Source organism: Peromyscus leucopus, chromosome 1 (genome assembly GCF_004664715.2).
Source record: "Peromyscus leucopus breed LL Stock chromosome 1, UCI_PerLeu_2.1, whole genome shotgun sequence".
Lineage (NCBI taxonomy): Eukaryota > Metazoa > Chordata > Mammalia > Rodentia > Cricetidae > Peromyscus > Peromyscus leucopus.
Window position 1 is genome coordinate 168,864,294 of NC_051063.1, and position 19,068 is coordinate 168,883,361.

General features: G+C 42.6%; 1 protein-coding gene across 1 annotated transcript in view; it reads right to left on the reverse strand.

The window, feature by feature from the left end:
* The window catches only part of LOC114681540 (cytochrome P450 2B1-like), a 24,506-nt gene extending 10,480 nt beyond the window's left edge, over positions 1–14,026 (reverse strand). The window contains exons 1-8 of the mRNA XM_028855075.2: positions 13,820–14,026; positions 12,042–12,204; positions 11,768–11,917; positions 7,680–7,840; positions 4,976–5,152; positions 4,380–4,521; positions 2,087–2,274; positions 1,776–1,917 (exon numbers count right to left, since the gene is read on the reverse strand). Coding sequence (XP_028710908.2) covers positions 1,776–1,917; positions 2,087–2,274; positions 4,380–4,521; positions 4,976–5,152; positions 7,680–7,840; positions 11,768–11,917; positions 12,042–12,204; positions 13,820–13,996 — 1,300 coding nt within the window. The 5' untranslated portion in view covers positions 13,997–14,026. The remainder of the gene's footprint in view (positions 1–1,775; positions 1,918–2,086; positions 2,275–4,379; positions 4,522–4,975; positions 5,153–7,679; positions 7,841–11,767; positions 11,918–12,041; positions 12,205–13,819) is intronic.
* Positions 14,027–19,068: the final 5,042 nt, after the last annotated feature.

The following is a 19,068-nucleotide window of genomic DNA, read 5'->3' on the forward strand; positions in this document are numbered from 1 at the left end:
GCTTCTAGTACCAGGACTGGGTTACATTCTATTGAGTTGCTGGCCAAAGGGGTCACATGGAAGACCACAAGCAACCCACAGCTGTTGCCAAGACAATAGGTTCCTCTCCACAAACTGACAGCAGAGGCCCCATTTCTGAAGAGAACACCCACAGAATTCAATGAACTTGGAGACATTGAGCTGGTGCCCACGTATAGAACATTCACCCCCATATTCTTGTGTCTTTGGTATAGGAAGGTATTCTGCAGGCTCCCAGAAGAAAAATGCATACACGAACCCAGCTACAAAACCTTTGATGAACAAAGCTGTCCTGCCTGCAAGATATGCTAGGGCTCATCAGTGGCACATTGTGGGAGTAACTATCCAAGGTCTGGCTTGAAAATGCAACATTGTTTGGGTGACCCTGAACCAGACACTAGATGGCCCAGAGACATAGAATAAAACCAAATGCTATGGGTCCAAAAAAAAAAAAGTAACAATAAAGAGACACCAAAAGATACTCTGCTACACTCATAGAGTGTAGAGTGTAGCAGCTGTTATTAGAGAATCTTCCTCCTGCAGCAGTTGGGAGTAAATTCAGAGACCCACAGCCAGACATTTCACAGAGAGAGAAACATTGGAACACACTGCTCAAAATGGAATGTCTTGATCCAAAGCATCCCATCAGAGCTCAGGGAACCTGGAGGGAAAGGAAGCAGAGAGTATAAGAGCCAGAGGTGATGGAGGACACCAGGAGAACAAGGCCCTCTGAATCAACTGAGCAAGGCTCATTTGAACTCACAGACTGAGACAGGCCTGTTTGGGTCTGCACCAGGTCCTCTGTGCATATATTATAAAATTAATCTTAGTGTTTTCATAGGATTCCTGGGTGTGTGAATGGGTGGGACTGTGATTCTAGTGCCTTCTCTTGGGCTCTTTTCCTTCTGTGGGTTTGTACTGTACATCTTCGATTTGATGGTTTTTGTTTTATCTATGTTTTATTTTGTCATGTTTGGTTGTTATCTCTTAGAAGCTTGTTCTTTTCTAATGAGAGGCAGAAAGGGGGTAGATCTGGAGAGGAGGGGTTGGTGGGGAGAGACTGGGAGAAGAAGAGGCAGGGAAAACTGTAATCAGTATATATTGTATGAGAAAAAAATCTATTTTTAATAAAAGGGGAAAAAAGAAAAATAAATAAACAGAAGTCTAATAGGAAAAGCAAAACTATTGACAGATTTGATGCAACTGAAAGGGAACCTATGGATTATGTTGATCATTATACTCTCTAAAGGGGAGAAACTGTCTTCTTGTCTTTTGAGGACTTTACATGGGAATTACTGCATTGGCCTTAAAGAGGTCTTGAACATCGTGACATGGGAATATCTGCCCCATCCCCTCTATTAATTAATCTGTTATTGTTGGGAGCAGCGGCAGAAACCTGGTTTTGTGCTTAGCTCATTTTGTTCTCTGTAAAGACACTTTGTTCTCCTTTTCCAGGCATTTAATCAGGATTAAAGGCAAATATTTTCACTCATTTTAAAAGGTTTTCCCCTCACAATAAAATAAGAAAGAAAATGAATTTGCTCGAGTTTAGAGGCTTTAAAATACCTCTCCAAAATCCTCCTGACCAAGATGCTCCCTTAGTTAAATATTCCCCTTGTGGGACTGTAGCCAGAGTGAAATAGGATGGTTCAGGCAAAGCAGCTGGGACAGACTCAGTAAACATGGACCTGGTCCTGTGTCCAGGAGGATGAGCCTGCCCTCTAGTGTCTGGGAAAGGAAGAACAAATTGGACTCACCTATAGAGAAGGGCATAAAAGCTTCATTTTTCTTCAGTGCCCCATTGGCATCCAAGAAGTGGTCAGGATTGAAGGTGTCTGGTTGTTCAAAGTACTGTGGGTCATGAAGAGCTGAACTCAGGATGGGGTACACTTCAGTGTTCTAGGTGACATTATAAGACACAAAGATATTAGCATACCCTGACTCCCATCTGCAAACTGTCAGTCCTTTAGAAACAGAATGCTAGGAAACCACAAACAGGCTGAAATTAGCGATTAGGAAGATGGAGGGTAATCATGGCATAGCGATGTGGAATGGCAGCTGGTCTCACCTTGGGGAGCAGGTACCCTCGGAACAAAGTGTCTTTGGTGACTTTGTGTGGTACACCAATCGGGGCGAGATCTGAAAATCTCTGAATCTCATTGATGACAGCCTCAGTGTAAGGCATTTTGGTGCGATCGTCAAGGGTTGGTAGGCGGTGTGAGCCAGTCACCTGATCGACCTCCTTTTGGACTTTCTCTGCACAGAAGAAAGAGACAATAGACAATGCCCACCTCCCCACCCCCATCACGCAGGCAATGCACAGTGACCCTGTTTTTCTGCCAGCTAATAGCCTAGGAACAGTGCAGAGAAAGTAGACTCTGCTGAGAAAGACACAGTGCATTCTTGGACATGCACACCTGTGCTTCCCTTAGAGATCTGTCTCTCCAGCCACACTTAGATCTATATTAGATTCTCTCTCAAAAGCTCCAACCTTGCTCATAAAAGAGAGAAACAGAAAATCTACAGCAAAGGGCTGTTTTTATCTATCAATCTGGAGTGAAGGCTGGAGAGGGAAATAGTAAGAATTTTCTCCTTTTGAAATGTAATGTTATATTTTGTATTACTGCATATCACTCATACACACACACACACACACACACACACACACACAAATATACAAATACACAAAGAGTGACAGACAGACAGACAGGCAGATGGACATCTTTGCACTGAATTAATGTTTAAAAATCCAGTGGGCTGGAGAGATGGCTCAGTGAATAAGAACACTGGCTACTTTTGCAGAGGACCCAGGTTCATTTTCCAGCACCGACAAGGTGGCTCACACTTTCTGTGACTCCAGGTCCAGGGGATCTGACACCCTCACACAGACATATATGAAGGCAAAAAAAAAAACAAAAACAAAAACAAAAACCCAACAATGTACATTAGTAAAATAAATGTAAACATCCCGGCTAAGAATCTGAGGCTATATCCTCAGAAATAAAAGGAAGTAAATCAGTCTATGTAGAATTGAATACAAAATATGAATATGTTGGTAAGTATGTTGGCTGATAAAATAGCTCGATCAGTAAATGTACTTGGTTTGCATCCTGACAGCCTGACGTTGACATGTGAAGGTGGAGGAGAGACTCAATTACACAGAATTATCCTTCTACCTCCACACATGAGCAGACACACAGTAACAGCAAATCATTTTGAAATTTTTAAAATGTGAGTGTCTGTAAGTTAACAAAGCAGTGAATGAGTCAGTTAATAGGAGGAAAGACTGCTGAGCAAATGAAATGAGCGAACTAAAAACTGGATATAAATATTCCACTTTTTACTTTTTGTATTAAACAATTAATGAATCAATAAATGATTTATAATGAAATAATAAATAAATCAATGAACACAACTAACCAATAATCAAGCAAATGTTAGGTTCAATAAAAGAATTTGTGAATGAATGAATGAATGAATGAATGAGTAAATATAGGAATAAACAGGTAGGTGTATTGAATGATAAATAAATCAGAGGTAGCCGGGCGGTGGTGGCGCACGCCTTTAATCCCAGCACTCGAGAGGCAGAGCCAGGCGGATCTCTGTGAGTTCGAGGCCAGCCTGGGCTATCAAGTGAGTTCCAGGAAAGGCGCAAAGCTACACAGAGAAACCCTGTCTTGAAAAACCAAAATAAATAAATAAATAAATCAGAGGTAAATGAGTGAGTTATTACACACATACATAGAAGAATGATGGACACATGAACAGTAAGTTCAAAGGACAGTTGGAAGGCTTAAGAAATGAAAAGATTTGTATATGGATAAACCAATGTATCAATGACAGTTCACTCATAAAATTCATGAGTTGATTAATTGAAATAAATGAATGAAATATTTGTCATTGGGTGAAGCGGAGATGAAAGAATCAAGGATTGATAATCTATAGATGTAGAGAAGATGTGCAGATGACTACATTTGTAGGTGAATAGGTGTGTAGCTGGGTGGATAGAAAAATGGATAAATGGATGGGTGGATAATAGATGGATGGGTAAATGAATAGAATGGGTAAATGGGAGAAAGGGTGGGTGGACAGGAAGATGAGTGAATGGATGGATGTAAAGACAGATGGAAAAAAGGAGGGAAGGATTGATGGATGGATGGATGGATCAAGCTTTAAGTGATAACAGAAAATGGGCCAGCTGAGTGTTCATTCACACACTACCCACAGCACTGCCCTAGTTTAGAAGTAGACCAAAGCCTTCAGAACTCCAGATGTAAGAGGCCCTTGTCTCTCTCATCCACACAAACCTCCACAGACAAAAGGGAACTAGAAGATCCCCCAAATGGCAACCTGTGATGCACCTGTAATACGGGGATATTTGAGCATGAGCAGGAAGCCATAGCGGAGCGTGGTGCTGGTGGTCTCAGTGCCAGCAAAGAAGAGAGACAGCACGGAGATGATGAGGTTCTGGTGATGGAACTCCGTATGTGGGTTGGACTTCTCCTGGTTCCAGATGGGAGAGAGAAGGGAGGGTCAGGGATGATTGGCTCCTTACAGGAAGATGCTTACACATCCTGGGAACTGACCTTCTGTCTCACATTATATGGATCACACGGCATTTCTCAGTTCTGACAATGTCCCTTGCTCTCTGTTCTGTCTTCTCTCTCAACTTTGCTCTCTCTTATTTATCATGTTTTGTCTCCCAGTCTCTTTCTTCCTCTGAGGTATTTTCTGTATTTTCTGCTTTTTTTGTCCCTTGCTCTGTGGTTCTTCCACAGCCTTCTTCCTCCCTATTTCATTTTCTCTTCCCTTTCTCTAGTCTTCAATTTCTAGATTCTTCTGCATCTTCTCCACTCCATTTCCTATCTCTCCTCCCCATCCTCTGCCCTCCTTTCCTCTGCTCACATCCCCAGCCTTCACTCTCACCCATCACTTCTCTCATTCATGCAGGACTTACCTTCTCCATGCGTAGAAGGTAGGTATCGATGAAGTCTCTTGGATTGCTGGGGTCCAAGGTTGCCCTGTGCTTCTCCACACTCTGGCCAATGTAGTAGAGGACTTCCTGCATGTTTTTGAAGATTTGCTTGTGGGCACCAGGAAAGTACTTCAGGAAGCCAGAGAAGAGTTCAAACACCTGCAAGAAAGAAGGACCCAAGAGGTCACCTGGATCTACCTGGTCACAAGAAGTGGACAGTGCTCTAACTTAGTCACTCTTCTATTGCTATGAAGAGACACCACAATTAAGGCAATTCTTACAAATAAAAGCATTTTTGAGAGCTTGCCTACAGTTTCAGAAGGTTAATCCATTAGGAACCATGGCAGCAGGCAGACAGGCATGTGCCTGAGAGCTGACATCATAATATACAGGCAGACAGACAGAACTAGAGAGAACATTGAGCCTTGCATGGAATTTGGAAACTTCAAAGTTCACCCCTAGCAACACATTTCCTCCAATAAGGTCATAAATCCTAACCCTTCCAAACACCTCTTCAACTAAAACTCAAGCATGCAAAGACACTGGCCTATGTGGGCCATTTCCATTCAAACAACCACATGCTCCTAGGTCCCAGATTTCATGAAGAAACAGGCAAAACACATACACACACCCCTCTCATATGTGTACACTATACATATGCATGCTTTTGAACTTGTCTCTAAATCTGTCTCTAACCTTTGCTGGTAGTCTATAGATACGTCAGCAATAGCAGATGGCAATTAATAATCAAGGTGTCAGCCATCAGAAGTTCAACTCTTTGATGGGATCATCTTGCTCAAGCAAGGCTTTCAAGAAAACAGACTCCAGAATATATTTTCTTCTGTTGTGTTCCTGCATGCTTGCTGCTGTATATGGTATTGGGAGTCTTCCACTGTCTATATTTTAATGTGTTCATCTCATGAATGTATCCCATCTACTGGACACATTTATATCTGTGGATTGTTAGGAAGATTATTTCTTCTTAAGCTGTATAATTTTGGTGAATAGAAATAATATTAGAATATTTTCATAACTAAGTTTATTGTTCCACGAGGACTGTCATATACTTAGGACCTGTTTTATACCATAGCTCAGGCTGATATAGGAAAATTGTTGTATTTCCAGTTACTAAGACAGCTGTATACTATAACTGGTTTTAGGCTTCAAAATAACTTCAAATTAGATCAGGTGCCTTGCTAGTGAGTTTTAAGATAAACATTTCCCAGGGAAAGCAGTCTAATTCACAAGGACAAAATAGCAGCTGTCTAATTTGTTGAACCAAGGTTACAGGTACATAGCAACCTAATTACTATGCCAGTCTCTCTTGCTAAGTCTGGCTGATAACATAGGCCAGTGATTAACTCTCTGCACAAATTCCCAACCTCAGTTGTATGATACAGGCATACACCTGAAAACTCAAAGTTCAGCCAACTAACTGTTTTTATGTTGAGTCCTAAAATTGCACAGGTGAAAAAGAGTTAGAAGTTTCCTTTTTTATGATCTAAAGTTACACATAGGTCAGAAAAAATATATTTCAAGAACTAAAACACTTTTAATGTCACTGTACCTTGGAAAATGTCAAGTACGCTTATATTAGGAGATTTAAGGTAATCCTGAGTTCTAACCAAAGCATTTAGTACAGAGACTTCAAGAAAGCCTGACATTCCTCCTAATCACAAAATGTTACTTTAAAATTTGTCTTATACTCAGAAATATAGGATAGTTGATGATTTCTTATTTTTCTTAGACTCCTCAATATTTTAGTTTTATAAATCCTCTAAAATCTTTTATAAGTTTATTTCTCTAAATAGATAAAAAGGACCAGTTCTTTCTTTATGCTGCAGCTGCAGATTATAACTACACCAATTAGAAAGCTAAGATTTATAACAAGTGTTTGTTGTAGGGATGACTCTATTTCATATCAAATGAAATGTGACCTTCAAATGTAACTTTTGTATTACCTGAAGGATTTATGTTGGGTATATTTAGTTATGTAGAACAAAGAAAGAGAGATTCAATGTGAGAGAATAAAGAAAGTAAGCTTTAACATGGATTTGAGTTTTTTCCCTATTCCTTAAAAATCTCTCCAATAAAAATGTCTTAGCTGTGCAACTCTATGGATTCCTTGCAAGCACTGTGTTCAGCCTTGGAGCTTGTTCTCCTAGACTGCAATAAACCTTTCCCTTCTCTGTGTCTCCCTTTTCCTCTCCTCTGCTCTCTCTCCCAATACCCTGTGCTGAATTGTCATTGTTTCTTTTAATTTTGGAGTTTTGCTTTATGAACACAAGGTCTCAGGCATGCCAGACTGGCCTTAAACTCATTGTGTAGCTAAGGAACACCCTGAATTTCTCATTCCCCTGCCTTCATGTGCAGGAATTGCATGAGTTCTGTACCACGACACCCAGGATATACAGTCTGGGCCTCAGGCATGAAAACCAAGTCCTCTGCCCTCTGAGCTATAGCTGCATCACCAACATCACCATCTTCTGCATGTGTGTATGGCTCTGTATTTCTACATTCAGGTCTCTGCCCTGCTCCCCATCCTTCTCTTTGTCCTGCTCTCAAACTCCTCACCTCTCCATGTTGTCTCTGCTTTTCTTCCAGCCCAAAGACACTCACTTCTTTGCCCACAGAGCAGCCTCCTCTACCCTCTGTCCTGAATGCTCCTCTTATCCCACCCACTGACCTGGCTGGAGAATGAGCTGTATAGTGAGAAGGTCTGATAGATCAGGTCCAGCAGGTGAAGGAACTGGCAGTCTTTGTAGTCAAAGCGCTCTCCAAAGACAGTGGAGCAGATGATGTTGGCTGTGATGCTCTGGAAGAGGAAGGTGGGGTCCATGGGGGCTCCTGGAGGAGGAGGATGCAGGACAGGAGGCAGGGGATAAAGAACCAGGGAACACTTGGCTTCAGCCCCATCCTGTGAGGCTGCCCCCACCACTCAGTACTCTAAGAACAGCAACAGCAGCTACCACATTTCCACATATGACATACATAAGAGTCTAGGCCCTTCACTTAGAAATGTATACATCATTTTATTTAACTTCCCTCAATATGGTACAGAATATGGAATGCTATTCGTATACATGGAAAGAAAAGCTACCTTCACCAAGACAACTTAGCTATCTTTTTGGGACTAGGATACTAGAATGGGGAGAACAGTGTATAGTCTCCAACCTGCACCTCCTCCAGGACAACTTTCTGACTTTGAGCTGATGGCTATCTCCCACTGGCAGGAATAGTGCAGAGAAGGATTCAGGGAATGCCTGTATGAATTTACAGTCCCTGAACACTGTTTATATCTGCCATTCTTTCTCTGACTTCTGGGCTCTGTGGTGTTCCTGAAGCCTTCAGCACCTGCTCCCTGCCACCGTTGTATGTCAGGTTTAGTCATGGAACCTGCTGATTGGAGGACTGTTGACTGTCAAACAATGGTGAGGGCCACCATTGCCCCTCACCCTGGGGCTGGCTTGACTGTGGTCTGATCCCATGTAAATCTACCAGAGGAGATGTGTGCCAGAGGAGCAATTGGAGCAGGTGGCAATTGGAGTCCAAGGTGTCAGCCCACCAGGAGGAAACTCTCTGATGGGTCAATCTCGTTTAGGCAGGGCCACAATACCCCAGACCTCAGAATGTTTTTTGCTTCTGCTATGCCTTTACATGTTTGTACTGCTGTCTTCCTCTGGTATCTGGTGTGGTGTTAACAGATGTGTTGAGATCCACAATGCCTGTATTGTAGTGTCTATATCCCATGGAAGCATCTCATTCTACTGGGCATTTTTATCTGTGGATTGTCATGAAAATGATTCCTACCTAAGCTGTACTCTCAAGTTGATAATAATAATGATAGTTTATACAGAGTTTTGATGAATAAAAATAAATACAAGGAAATATTACACAGTTAGGGTCTATGAGTTTTACAGCTAAGGCCTATAAGTTCTACCTAAGGACTGCTTTAGATCACAGTTCAGGATAATGATTAAAGAAAACAATTGAGTCCCCAGGATCTAGGTTTGCTCTAATTCTCTTAATGCTGAAAGATACATTAACAGTTTTCTGTGTCTACCTTTAGCTCAAACAAAGCTTTTTAATGTTCAAGTTAGACCAAATGCTCTGAGAATAGTTTTAAGATGAAGAACCTCAGAAAACAATCTGAAGTTCACAAGGACACACAGCTGAGTTATAGATTCATTCATTATGCTAATATAAAAAATACAGAGCAGTCTGATTGTTGCTAGTTGAATTACTTTCCTTGCTAGGTCTGGTTGGTGATCAAAGGTGATGATTAATTCTTTTTACCCGCTCCTGACCTCAATTTTCTGATATAAGAAACTATTTATAAATAGGTATGTACCCTCAGGATTCATAGTTCAGCTGACTGACTGGCTTTTATGTATAAAAGTTTAGATTTGATTTACAACTCCTTTTAAATTCCTTATAAGATTACCTTTTAATATAGATAATAAAGTGGTTGATTCTTTCTTTGTAACAGCAATGTGCAGCCTGTCAACAAAAGAGTTATCTGAGAACAAATGGTCCTTGCTTGCTAATAGCCTATTAATCTGTAACAAGTTTCTTAGATGTAATATATGTGAGTTATTCAGGTGATTCTCTTTATTCATGTAAGGGAGATAAAAATGTTTTTACATATATTCATTATAATCATTCACTTGAATAATGAAATGTAACCACATTATGAAGCTGGTATTGCCTAAAAGACTTTGTTGGGGGAATATAATCTGTAGAGGCAAAGAAGAAGAAGATGAAGATGAAGAAGGAGGAGGAGGAATAGTAGGGAGAGAAGAAGATGGAAAGGGAGAGGGAGAAGGAGAAGAAGAAAGGAAACCATCAAGAATGTGTGTGTGTTTTCCCCTAACCTCCTCAGATAAAAAAGTTCAGTGTGCTGAGGCTGCAGATTTCCCTTCGAGTCCTGGGCTGCCTGGTACTGTGGGATGGTCTGTATGTCAAATGTGTGCTTTGATTGGCCAATAAATAAAACACTGATAGGCCAGTGGCCAGGCAGGAAGTATAGGCGGGACTAACAGAGAGAATTGAGAGAACAGGAAGGCAGAGAGAGACACTACCAGCCACTGCCATGACAAGCAGCATGTAAAGACGTCGGTAAGCCACAAGCCACTTGACAAGGTATAAATTTATAAAAATGGATTAATGTAAGATGTAAGAACTAGATAGCTAGAAGCCTGAGCCATTAGGCCAAACAGTTTAAATAATATAAGTGTCTGTATGTTTATTTTATAAGTGGGCTGTTGGACTGCCGGGGTTTGGTGGGACTGGAGAGAAAACTGCAGCTACAGCCTGGAGCCTGGTCCTCCAGACAGCTATATAGATCCTTCCCTGGGGCTCATCACTTTCACTCTCAGCCTGAGCACTCACTTCTCTTCCTCTGGGTCCCTCCATCTCTGACTGCTTTCTCTAGTCATTCTTCCCAGCCTCTGCACCTTTCTTCCCTCCAGCCTCTGCACTGACCTCTCAGATCTCCTGAGAAAGGTCAATAAGAGACAGCAAATGTCCCGTGTACAGAAATGGAGGTGCAAACAACAGTGATGTCACCAATACGCCCTTGATGTAAAGACCCCTCAAGTCCCCAGAAGTGCCTCTGATTTCACCCTGAGTCAAACTCCCATCAGCCTCTGTGCTCACTGCTGCTCACCAGCACAAGCACAAGGAAGAAAACACAGTTCCCTGCTTAGAATTGTGTGTGGCGGCCCCAAAACAGTTTGACTACACAGCTGCCATGACAGGCTTAGAGGCCCAGACACAGCTTCAGGCAGGCAACACCTCGACCCTGGAAAAGCCATAAGCTGACCCCATCCATTGGGGCCTGCGTACAAGAGGAAAGTTCTGACATTCCAAACAATTCCTATACCCCTAGACAAATGTTAGCTAATCAGGGTCTCCCCCCCTACAACCTCTTCTATGATTAAAAAAAAAAAAACCCATTCTGCCTGGGCTTGGGGCCCTCTGCTCTCACTGCTGCATCAGACAGAAAGCCCAAGTTCCAAGCTTGAGAATAAAGGCTGCTTTGTTTTTATATGTGGGATTCGGTCTCTGGTCTCTGTGGTGGTCTTTTTGGGGTCCTCATGGTCTGGGCATAACAGAACATGTCTGCAGTTCTTCCTGCTTCCTTCCTTTTCATTTAGCTAGAGTCTGTATTTGTCTTTGATAAGAACATGGCACGAGGGACAACAAGAAAGATTAAGCCAAAGTGACCTTGAACTCCATGTTCACTAAAAGACGACTTTGGAAATCTCAGCCTCCTGCCTCCACCTCTGAAGTGCTGAGATTACAAACATGTATAATTATGATTATGCCCTCTGTATGTGGTGCTAGAAGGAACTACACTCAGCCACAGTCACATCAAAGGCAGGGCAATCACAATGTAGATAGGACTAGCCTTGAACTCCTGACCATCTGAGTTCTGAGAAAAAGAGTATGCTCCACATAACCAATTGACATACAACATTAATTCACAGATTGATTTTCTGAAGAAACATAATCACTACAGTCAGTACATGTTTCTGAGTTATTTTGGGCACAATACACCTCATGTTTCTTCCCTGCCCTTGTATTTCTCTCTCTTTCCACCTCTGTCCATATCTCATCCTCCCCATATTCTCTGTCTCTGTCTCTCTCTGTGTATGTCTGTCAGTTTGTTTCCCTTTTTATTTACCCTTATATGTCTGTTTCTCTTTCTTTGGCTGTGTACTCAGGTCCCTATATCATCATCTTCATTTATGCCCATTCTCAGAGACTCACCCTGGAATTTCTGCAGCTCCTCTACCAGATATTGGGCCTCCTCCTTTATCCGCTCCTCCACACTTCGCTTCCCCATCCCAAAGTCCTTCATGGTGGCCACAGAGAATCGCCTAAGGGCCTTCCAGCGTTCCCCATTGGCAAAAATCATACCTAAGAAAGTAGGGGAGGCATGAGTAGGTTACACTGAAAGGTCAGAGAACCTGAGTCCTTCCCCACAGCTCGGGCTCCACCTTCCTGGACCACATCCTCCACTCCAGCCTGTCCCATATCTCACCATATCCCTGTAGAACTGGCTCAACCACAGCAACTGTGCCCCGGCCAGAGAAAGCCTCAGCTTGGTCCACCAGAGCCTCCCTTATGGCCTTTGTCCCACACAGCATGACCACAGGCCTTGGTCCCAGGTGCACTGTGAACACATCTCCATATTTTTCTCGAAGCTAACAAGCACAAGAATTATGGTTAGTTAACACAAGCATTGTTGTTACACTGTGAAAACACTTAGGCACAGATTGGTGAATAGACACCTCCTCCTCCTCTGGCCACCCTTTCCCTTCTGGGGACCTAAGAGTTGAAGGGTTAATTCACCACATAGTCTGCACTGATTGGTTGGACTTCCTGATCAGTACAGCAGTACTGTAGTACTGTAGGGAGGAAGGGCAACTCATGTTTATAATCCTGGCACTTTAGAGGTAGAGGCCAGAGAGTCACTGGTCATCCTTGGATACACATCCAATTAGAAGCCACTTTGGCTACATGTAATTCTGTCTCAACAAAACAAAAACAAAAAAAAAACAGATAGAGATATGGATGCAACAATTCACATGGCTCCATAACCTTACCCTTCAGTCTGGCCAGCTGAAACATGCTTCCTGTGATCCAGCATAAACCTGTTCAATGCCTTCTGGCAACATCCAGAGAATGGCTCTGACCCACCCACTGGGTTACGTGGGAAGGGAAAGTGATAGTCACCTGGCAGTGGACCTGAATGTAAATCATGACTACAGCACACACAGTTGGAAAATACCTGACAATGCAACCATCTGTGCATCTACAGGGAATTGATCCCAGGAATGTCATAAACCTCAAGTGCTGAAAGCCCTTGAAGAGAATGGTGCAGTGTTTTCACATAACCCACCTCATCCTCTCACAACCTTTATCTCACTCTAGACTGCAATACAGCTAATAGAAATGACAGGCTATGAAACAGTCAGTGTCTGGTGTTATTTAGGGGATCATGCTAAGGAAAAGCTCTACACATGTTTGATATTGACCTACTTATGTTTTTAGGCCAGGTCACAACATTGAATCTTAAGCAACAATGAGCTATCAACACAGAGATAAGATCAAAGATATTTTATGAAACTTGAAGGATCATGAGTTTGTCTCAAAAGTCAAATAAAAGTAAATGACTACACCAATGATCCAGATGGGTGAGCTGTTAAAAACCAAAGGGGAGCAGGAAGTTGGGGTTGTTGCCACTAAATCAGCTCTCTAAATGGGAAGGGAGGCCAAGGATGATAAATGATTATTAATAAACAAATGGTAATTGAACATGAAATCTCCCCTGTGAAGACTGGTAAAGATGAGTGCCAGGCTCAGCTGCTTGGATGATCCGTGGTGTTTATAACTGATAAGCACTCCCTACCTACCCCACCTCCTGACCTGCCTCTCCTCCCCTTTGTTCTGGAACAAGGCAGGCTAATCCCTTGTGCTGGCAGAAGCAAACTTTATCTGTTGATGCCTCTGACATCTTTGTTTCTCTTTGGGAACAAAGAAGCATTAAAGAGGAAAATTGTAAACCCTTGGCACACACCTCAACACGCCGACACCTTTCACACTCCAGGCACAGTGACCCACACAATTCAAACCTAATAAGGACTCTCCTATTGATCTGGGCACCATTCATCACCAATCAGCATCTCAGCTTTCATCCTGCGACCTTCCCACCTGAACCTATGGCCTAGAAGAAGTCCCTTGCTCCTCTCTCTGAGTGATCTCCAGGAGCAAATATGGGTCTGAACCCATAAGGCACAGGCCCTGTGCATGTCTCACCCGCATGAAGGAGTTGAGGAGGCCTCTTCTGTCCATCTGCAGGAGGTTCCCCAACAGGGGCAGGGGACGTGGTCCTGGTGGTAGCTGGCCACAGGCTTTTGTGTGGCCCCTGACCAGGAGTAGCAAAAAGCTGGTGAGAAGAGTGAGGATGAGCAGGACAGTTGGCTCCATGGTCATAGTCTGATGACTGTATATTCCACTGCACACTCCAACAGGGCCTTTTATACCAAACCTGCCTCTCCAACCAGTTGAGCAACTTGAGCTGTTCCCGCCTCCTATTTCATTATTGTCTAGGAATGTGATCAGCCATACTTCCTGCTTGGGCTATTGGTGATCTTCTCACTCTCTAGTCCATAGATGTTACCAAAGACAATGAAACAGAACACAGGACTAAAGAACATTGGGAGTAATGCATCTTGATTTCTGGGGGTGAGTGTGCACTTGTCAGCTTAGTTTTGTCTGATTATTTACTCAGGCATGGGCCTGTGTGTGCACTGCATATGTGAAGAGATGTTTCTTATGTGAATGTGCATGTGTGCTTTTGTGTGTTCCTGTAGGAGTGTGTGTGTGTGTGTGTGTGTGTGTGTGTGTGTGTGTGTATTAATTGGTTTTTCAGGACAGGGTTTCTCTGTGCAGCTCTGGCTGTTCTGGAAATCACTCTGTAGACCAGGCTGGCCTCATAGTCAGAGAACCTCCTGTCTTTACCTCCTGAATACTGAGATTAAAGGTGTGGCCATGACATGTGGCCCAGCTGCCCTGCCTTCCTGCCTTGAAACTGACCCCAAATAAATCCTTCCTCACACTTGCTTCTGTGCAGATATTTTACCACAGTAACAAAGCGACTAATGCAGAAAATCAGTACCAGGGGAAGGTTGTTATGTGATTAAACTCACATTTTAGTTCATTGTTTGAAATTCTTTGTTAGTTTGGGCCCCAGCTTTGACATGGGAAGGATCACATATCAGTATCAAAAAAGAAATCTATGTGGGAGTAAGAGAGACAGAGCCTGGCTCTGAATGTTAGCCCAATCTAAATAACTTGCAACCACTGGTCCCTCTTCCCTTCAAGTACTCTACAACTCCCAAAAAATGATTTCCAACTGAAAACCAACTGATCAAATAAGTAAGCTCATAGGGAACATTCCACAGCCAAAACATAATGTAAAGGCAAAGCCTGAAACAAATTTTAAGCATCTCATTTCTTCTTTTGTTGCTTTATAAAATTAATTGTATTATAAGACATAACACAAAGAAATTGATCATATCTATACTCTATACATCTCAGCGAACATCTATTCATGTAGAATAGGCATTATGAAGCTGTAGAGCTGCATGTTGTCATTTTATTCTTTTTTAATTTTGATTTTATGAGTATGAATGTTTCATCTGAACATATATATGTTTAGTACATGCATGCCTGGTGCCCAAGAGGTTAGAAGAGGACACTGTATGCTCTCAAAATTAGAGTTTTAGATGACTGTGAGCCATCATGTAGGTACTAGGAACTGAACCCAGGTTTTCTCAAGAACAGCAAATGCTTTTACTTAACTGCTGAACCACCTTCCTAGTTCACATCTCACTTTTTTTTTTTTTTGGTTTTTTTCAAGACAGGGTTTCTCAGTGTAGCTTTGTGCCTTTCCTGGAACTCACATGGTAGCCCAGGCTGGCCTGGAACTCACAGAGATCCACCTGACTCTGCTTCCTGAGTGCTGGGATTAAAGGCATGTGTCACTACCGCCCCACCACATCTCACTTTTTTTTTTTTAAATTTTTTCTTTTTTTATTTATTTTTTAAATTACACTCATCACTCATGATATTCATTACTTACACTCATGATATTAATCACATTTGTGGTATTCATAGATAACATTCGCAGTATTCATTCAATTATATATATATTTTAATTTTAAATGTCAAATGTCATTTTTTGAAGGGGGTAGGAGGTTAAGTACAGGCTTACAGCACAATGGGAGGACCCCAGAGTGCAGAAGTTCACTACTGATGTTTTACAATCTTGCATCTAAGCTGTTAACACCCATTATTCAGGATACACAGACAAGGAACTTCCCTTAAGCATTCAGGAGGGTGGAATCTGGCAGGGAATTAGCATTGGGAGGATATCAAGGTCAAGGTCTGCAAGCAAGGCAACAGTTACCCAAAACAGGGGCCAGGGCCCTGCAGGTCCCCCTTTTATTAAAAAATGAGCTTCTGACTTGGGTTGCGTGGGATGTAAGCAGATCACCTTACCCATCATGGAGTCACCTGCCCAGGCCATACTGGTGCTCTGTCTTAGGTTGGTGAGTTCCCCCCAGGCATTACCCGTCTCTGAATACTCATTATCATAAAGGCTCAATGGTGTGTGAGCTGCATGGTTAATTGCTGCCAAAGATCTCAAAGTGGCACTAGGCTTTCAATCTGTGTGTTTGATACAGAAAAGACCAACAGAGGTCCTATCTCACCCATAGCCAGTAGGCTAAAGGCATCTGAGCCATTCCCTTCCTTAATGAGCCATACTGTACGTTGGAGTCCTTGTAAGATAGTATCCCAAAAGGAACTGGAACTTGAGTTTATAAGTTTATAATTTTCAAAGCCAATTGAGATGTATATAACTACTGAATTAAATTTATCATGCCCAATAGAATGAAAGATTAACTAACTGTGGTAGCTACTTTTGTTGCCAGGGTCTCCACTGTGCTAGCTGTAGTAAGCAATTATGAAATGGTAATCCCAGAAACAGTAGCAGCAGTGTGCGCCATTGTTATAACAGCAACAGTGGCAGCAGCAATGTCAGATTCTCTTCTGGATTGTGTGGACATTCACTGGCATGGATACAACTCCAGAACACAAACGGCCAAGGCCCGTTTTTCTTGTTCCCAGCATGACTTTAGCTGGCAGCTCTTCTGGAGAATCCAGTCTCATGGCTACAGTTCCTAGGCTTACATTAATGCTTTCCAAAGCTGGCCATATTGGGCTCTAAATCTCCATTGGCATCAGAAGGGTAGATTTTTTTCATGGAGACGTATTAGGTCTCTGTCATGTTGGGCTTCAGCAGCAGCCACAGGGCACATTCAGTGCTCAGGAATCCAAAGAGGAACCTCATTGTCCTGAGGAAAGACATAAACCAAACTCCGGGGCCACACCAACACTAGATCGGGTCTCCTCCACGTGCTAGTAGAAAGATCCTTCCATCGCTCAGAGGGTGATTTGCAACAGGAGCCCACCAGTGCTTATCTGCATCGGATCGTCCAGCAGAATCCACCAATAAACTCCAGCAGAATCCACCGATAAAAAAATTAAAATATATAAAACAAGGGAAAGAATAGATACATCTCACTTCTTAATGCAGTTATAATGGCATTTAAATTTCAACTTCAATTTTAGAAGGAACATTCCATAGTTAGCACTCTGCTCACCTCCTTAAAAATAACTCATCCTGCTCTATCAAACAAAAGGCATTCATTCTATCCCAATGCCCCAAACTTTAAATTAAATTAAAACCTTTCCCATAGTCCAACACTTACTTTACCAACTTTGTTAGTCATCAATCAGTTGTAAACCACAAACTAGCATAAATCTGGAGAGCTAATGTATACACACCGGGGTCAATCTGCATCCATGTCTGTGTCTTGGAAGAGAACCTTCATTCTCTATGGCAGGAGATTGTGTCTTGCCTTGACATTTTGACAAAAGAAGTAATGACAGATGAAGAACCTGGAAGGAGGTGTTGAGTCATCCTCAGGGAAGAGGAAGAGGGGGAGAAACTGAAATAGAGCCAGCCATTCTGACAACACTGACATCTACAGAGCTGCATACACATTCAAGGACAAAACCTGCTGGAGATGGGCTTGGTTGATAGAGTACATTCAGTGCATACATATCGACTTGGATTTCACATTCATATCTGCATCAAGTGAATGTGAAAATGAACAGATACAAGTTCAGGACTCTGAAGGTCATTCTTGACTCTATAAGGATCAGATTCCAGTCATAGACCTTCCAAAATTATTTCAACCCAAGAAATTTCAGTTATCAAAGACCCAAAGCCATCAACATCATTTACCCCTCATGTATGTCAGCATCATTGTGGACCAGTGGCCAAGGATCACCCAAGCAGTTTGTTACAGTATCTCCATATTTTCTTCTGGGCTACAAGGAAGGGCCCAGACCTCACAAGGTGATGTTAGTGATGGGTCCTTCCTCTCACTGGATCACATGCCTCAGTGTTGTCTGGGTCTCATCAGGGAAGAACCCAAATTTGAACTCTGTGGTTTCTCTTGACCATCTCTCACATACCCTTCCCTGAGGGCTCTGTCCCAGCTTTTCTGAGAACCATCTCAGCTTTGGACTTATGAGATTCACAGATTCTACAGAAGCAAATGCTGCTCTTCTAATGTGAACAGTGGAGTGTCCAGCCCCTTGATAGCCCTCTCCCAGAGTCCAGGAAGAATCTACAACCAGCTGATAATCTAATCTTTGATGACACTAAATGAATCCATGTATTCGAATCTCTTAGTCCATTCACTTTATTTTTCTGAGTCAGTTCTTTCCCTACACGGCTTCTGTTCTGTTCTCACACTCAGCTCTTCTCTGTCCCTTCTCTTCCTGTCCTCTCATTTTCCTAGTCCTAACTAAGCTCTTCCTATCTTGACCTCACCTTAACTCTGTCTGTTCCTCCATCTATCTTCTTCCCTTCCTCTTCTACTTTCCTAACCCGACTCAGTCCACCTACAATCTTCAGAACCTCTGCCTTGCTGCTTTCTCCTCTGGCTGGGCCACACTGCTCCAAGCTAGGAAACCTGCCCCATTCTGTCCCTGCACCTGGTATGCAAAAAACCCTTTTGTTTTGGGTCAATTGTTCTGGAATGCCACTTCCTGTGAGAGGAAGGAGGGTCTGAGCTTGCACAAAAAACAAAGCTATGCACCTAGCCTCACCTGTCTTCTAGGCAGTATCTCCAGAAGGGTGTTTACCTTAATTCAGGAGACTGTTTGCTTTTGTCTTAGTAGCTAAATTCCACTACATTTTCCTGAGACTTTCAGCACTCTCCAGGATGGAGAGCAGAGTATGTCTACTAGTGAAAGACCCCCACCAAAGTCCCAGACACAGTCCCCCCAGAAACCCAAAAGAGCTGAGGGAAGATATATCTTAAAAATAAACAGAACTGAGTCAGTTCCCCCTTCCTGGAGAGGGTGAAGTCGGGTGTTTTCAAAAGAACAAAGTCAGGATGTCTGGTGGTGACCAATTAACCACG